General features: G+C 36.0%; 1 protein-coding gene across 1 annotated transcript; it reads right to left on the reverse strand.

Annotated features, from left to right (window-relative positions):
- Window positions 1-2,135: 2,135 nt before the first annotated feature.
- Window positions 2,136-2,597, reverse strand: LOC128249179 (uncharacterized). Its single transcript, XM_052972058.1, has one exon. It carries the CDS (start codon window positions 2,595-2,597, stop codon window positions 2,136-2,138), a length of 462 nt encoding a protein of 153 aa, XP_052828018.1.
- Between the last annotated feature and the right edge of the window lie 2,274 nt (window positions 2,598-4,871).

Here is a 4,871-nt window from a genome sequence, read left to right on the forward strand (position 1 = left end):
TATACATACATACATGTGTATATATATTTATACATATATATACATATATATATACATTTATATGTATATACATATATATGTGTATTTAACCATTTATTCATTTAGATGTCTGTGTGTGTGTGTGTGTGTGTGTGTGTGTATAAGCATTCTTTAATATATGTATGTATACATGAATGTATACATAGAATCGAACCGATACAAACAATTAGCACGTGACTCGCAGTGAAATAAATTTGCTGATGCGACGGGTCACTATTGAAACTAAATCGTGTAGTCTTACGTAAATTTGTATGACTAGACCGAAAGAACTAGAAGAAGATAAGAATCAATGAGAATTTCGGACAAAGCAATGTTGAAATAAGACAGGAAAAAGGCTTGAATATATATACGAAATGAAATATTCTTATACTTACAAAATGGACGTTTTTGTGATGTTACTTGCGATAAATGTTGTTGAGCTAGTGATGTTGGTGGGGGTTAAACGTGTCTGTTTTGTTAGAGGGTCTAAAGGCTAAACAATATTACTGTTTTATAACCGTGTTTTAGAAAATGTTTTGTTGTTTCTTTTTTATTTTCTTTTGTCTCCTTACCCTTATGCTATCTTCTTTCACTGGGGAGCAATTTTTGTTCTGTTTCAAAGCGAAATAATATCGTAGAGATTTTTATTTTTATTTTTTCTTAATCAGAGAAAAATATTGAATGAAGGTCAGCAATAAATAAATAAGGCGACAAAACGATGAAAGAATAAAAGTACAGAATGAGAATGAAGGCGAAAAAAGAAAATGAAGGACAAACATCATTATGATTAACACTAGAATTCCGATAGAAAACTAACAGCATTTCCTCCATGTTGAATAAAATAATATCCACCACGTTGACTGGATTGATGTATGTCTTTATATATACACACACATGTTTGTGATTTGTATATGTGCATGCATACTTAGTAATCTTCCTAAAGTCGTGAATCGAGTTACGAACACACTCACACACACACTCAAACAAACAGAGGAAAACAAACTTCGTCACTCTCATTTAAATAATAGTTACCGTATTTTCTAGCATACAAGACGGAATTTTGAGGCCAAAATTTACAATCCCCAAGAAAGTTAGGTCGACTTTTACACCGAGACGAATTCGAAGGACTGAAAGTTTCATGGAAAAAAGAGTAGGATTTGGAAAGATAGTGACGATTTTATTAATGTTTACACTTCAATTCTATACTTGAGACCACGTCGACTTGTTTGCCGGAAAAGTACGCTATATATTGAACATGAATTTATCTGTGAATTTCGTTTCAGCCGATTCATCCCTTCGCTTGAAACTCTGTTTCCATATTGTCGCTCAGACATTTACTAACGTATCCAAGTGTAACAATGATCATTTGATAAAAATAAACATTATAATCCGGGTAGAGGAGTTGTGTTTCGAAGGGGTTAACCATATAGGTATGAATACGCGTATGTATCTATGCATGTGTATGTGTATCTATCTATATATATATATGACAGCGGGTATTCGTTTTGTTGCACGTTTCTTAACAGTTTCCAGGAGGTTTATATGCTGAGCAAGATAGGGGTTGCAGATTGGTGATGCAAATTCCAAGTGTAGACATACGATTGTCGTATACAATTTTAAATAGATAGCTGAAGAACGGTTGACAAATGTCTTATTGAGTGATGATAGCACCCCATCAGCCTTCTTGAGATTGATGTTGCTAAGGAAGTATGTAAAGGCAGGATTTTTCCTCCCAAAATCCCAAAATGCATGGTGACGCACTTGTCCACAGCTAGCTTCAGTTGCCAGTCAGAAATTCATTGCTGTATTGTATCCAGGTCTGATTGCAGGGAAGATCTATAGCGCATAGCTTATGTTCTTTTTATTTCGAGGTACAGCTTGATATCATCTACATATTTCAGCACTGTAACATTCCTCAAGTTGGCATCTATATCCTTAATATGTGCATCAAACAGTAGGGGTCCTAGAACGGATCCCTATGATACACCAGAAGTCATCTCGTAAGGTGCAGAATGATGTCCTAAAACTGTAAGTACCTCTTTCCGACCTAGAATGACGGACATCAACCAGTAATATAGATCATCTTCCACACCCACTGCAGAGAGTTTTACCAGGAGTCATTTGTGTGGCACAGAGTTGAAGGCTTTGACAAAATCAAGGTAGACAACATCCACCCGTGAGCCACCATCAGTAACTCGGGTGATGTTTTCAAGAAACTCGATGAATTGACTACAGCAGCTGGAGTTAGGGATAGCACCAAATTGTGAGGGTCGAATAAGCCTGTGAGAGCTCCAAAAGTTCCAAAGTGTTTCTCTGACACAAAATTCCACCAGTTTCGTGATGCAGCTAGCAAGGCTGTCTGGACGGTAGTTGACAAGTGATGTGCGGTCACCATTTTTGAACTGGGGAACGTCACTAGCAAATTTCAAGTGCTCTTGAGTGACACAGTTGTTAAGGCAGGATTGAAAAATGGAAAACAGCTGATGCAATAGAAAGAACCCACCACCTTTGAGAAGGAAATAAGTAACACCATCAAGACCAGGAGAGGCATAGTTGAACTTATTTTTGATTAGTAACATTACGAAACCGGTATGCTTTTGAATCTCTTTTACAGTTATATATATATACCACACAGCCACTCCTGTGCCTGTGGATTTTGACGTAATATATTACCTGGTTCTTAGGTACGACGGTTACTCTTGTAACTGTCAGGGAGTTTAGCATATCGAGTTCAGCGTCCATTGTTCAAGAGAATATTTTGACGAATGCTTCTCAGTAGAACCAAGTGAACATCATATTATAAACAACAGGCTATCAGATCTCTCAAAAGCGATAGTCAATTCGTTTGATTTGTAACAACCGCTAAGAGATTTACAACACTCATAACGTTCTGTTGTGTGAAAGACGTTTGTATATGGATCACTCTGTAGGTCTTTTAACAGTAAGGCTTCAATGGGAAACCACTTATTTATATTCCGAACTCCTTCCCACTGATGTCTTTAAATCATCTTAAGACGAATCCTTATCTAGCTTTGAAGGTATGATGTTCTATTCCCCAATTTACCGTTTGCAAGTTTACTGCAAACTCATGATTCATATCCTACGCTTTAGTGATTTCTTACGATTCCAATTTCATTTACGTAGATCGAGTTTAAGAACAATTGGCTTATCAGTGTCCGTTTATTGGCAGTTCCCCTAGATATTAGACGACCTACTATAAAATTTTTTTGATTGTCCATGAATGCACTATTCAATTTGCGTCTGAAGATAAAAGTCAATTCTCTACAACATTTAACTGAAAGCTACATTCGTGACTAAAATACGTATCGTTTCTTTTCTTTTTCTTTTATCTTGCTTTTTAATCTATTTTGATAAACGGTTCACTCGAAACGTCTGTCCTTTACCCCTGCCTTTTTACAGCCTACAATTCACTGTGCCCAAAAATTTGATAATTTTCTTTATATTTTGTCCATCATATTTCGAATTTTTGTCGACCTTTTGTAATTTCTGTTGTCCAGCTGAGAGTCTCTTATTCCCCTGATTCCATTCGTGCTACTTTACCTGTCTGATAGTATTACTGTCTCTCGATTTTATTTTTCCTTCCCTATATTCATTTATGGAGAATGTCCTCTTATTGTGTCCTTATTTTGATCGATGTCACTTGTGTCTATCTACTGGCGGATGGTAAATGCAATACAATACACGCAACACAGTCAGACATGCCCAAAAGCTAAGAACTTCAATTTGCGCTAAGAATTCTTTTACAAATTAATCGATTACGGATAACATTAAATCAGTAAGTTTTCTATTGATTTGTACCATAACTCTTCTACCGTGCTTTGACGAGGGGGTGGGTAATTCTTCACTTATTTGTCTTTGTTTTTAGGGGGTAACCGAGTGTCCCGGTAATAGCGGCAGACCCCTTGTTATTATTGCTATAGCGCCCGCTTTATTCACGGATCATCTCAGGATGCTTTTCGAAGGTAAAATATATTGCTCTTTCGAAAATTTCTTCCTCCACATCCGCCTCATCATCATCATCATCATCACGATAATAATGATGCTTTCAAATTTTCGCACAAGGTCAGCAACATCAGGGTAGCGGTTAGTCAATTACATTGACCCCAGAGTCTAACTGGTACTAATGACATCGACCCTAAAAGGGATAAAAGCAAAGTCGACCTCGACACAATTTGAACTCAGAGCATAGAAACGGACGAAAGGCCAATAAACGTTTGTCTACCGTGCTAATGATTCTACCAGCCCATTGTCTTAATAATAATAATAATAATAATAATAATAATAATAATAATAATAATAACAACAACAACAACAAGAATATTGGAAGTGTTAACATGTACATTGTTTTGTCTTGGTATAAAAGATGGGCTACAGCAAATATTCTGCTCAATACCACAGATTTGCTTACATTCCTGCAAACATGCATACATACATATGTTTATATATCATACATTCAGAACGTATATAATATAGATAGTTCTCACAAAAATTTTATTTACTTTTAATTCCTCGGGAAAAAATTTCCCAACTCAGCGTCATGACAGGTAAATACGCCATTTGCCTCTAAGTTATATAACCATATCGCTTATTAATATAATTATGTAGTTACTCACGAAATCTTATCGTATAAGAAACACATCCTGGCAAATATTTGTCGGACTGGAAGAAATAAAAAGCAGCGGTTACTTCGGTATACCTTGTCTTTCATCCAATTAACTACCATAGAACCAGACAGGTTGAATCCGTAAATTCGCTGCCAAAGCAAAATCCAGTATACAACTTAAATGCACTAAAACGAGAATATCGTTTTCTTCGATTTTCAGGAATACTTG

The sequence above is a fragment of the Octopus bimaculoides genome, chromosome 12, assembly GCF_001194135.2.
Source record: "Octopus bimaculoides isolate UCB-OBI-ISO-001 chromosome 12, ASM119413v2, whole genome shotgun sequence".
Classification (NCBI taxonomy): Eukaryota; Metazoa; Mollusca; class Cephalopoda; order Octopoda; family Octopodidae; genus Octopus; species Octopus bimaculoides.

What these genes read in the sequence shown, in the direction of transcription:
- LOC128249179 (XM_052972058.1), bottom strand. Translation starts at nt 2,597, where the DNA reads ATGTTACTAATCAAAAATAAGTTCAACTATGCCTCTCCTGGTCTTGAT.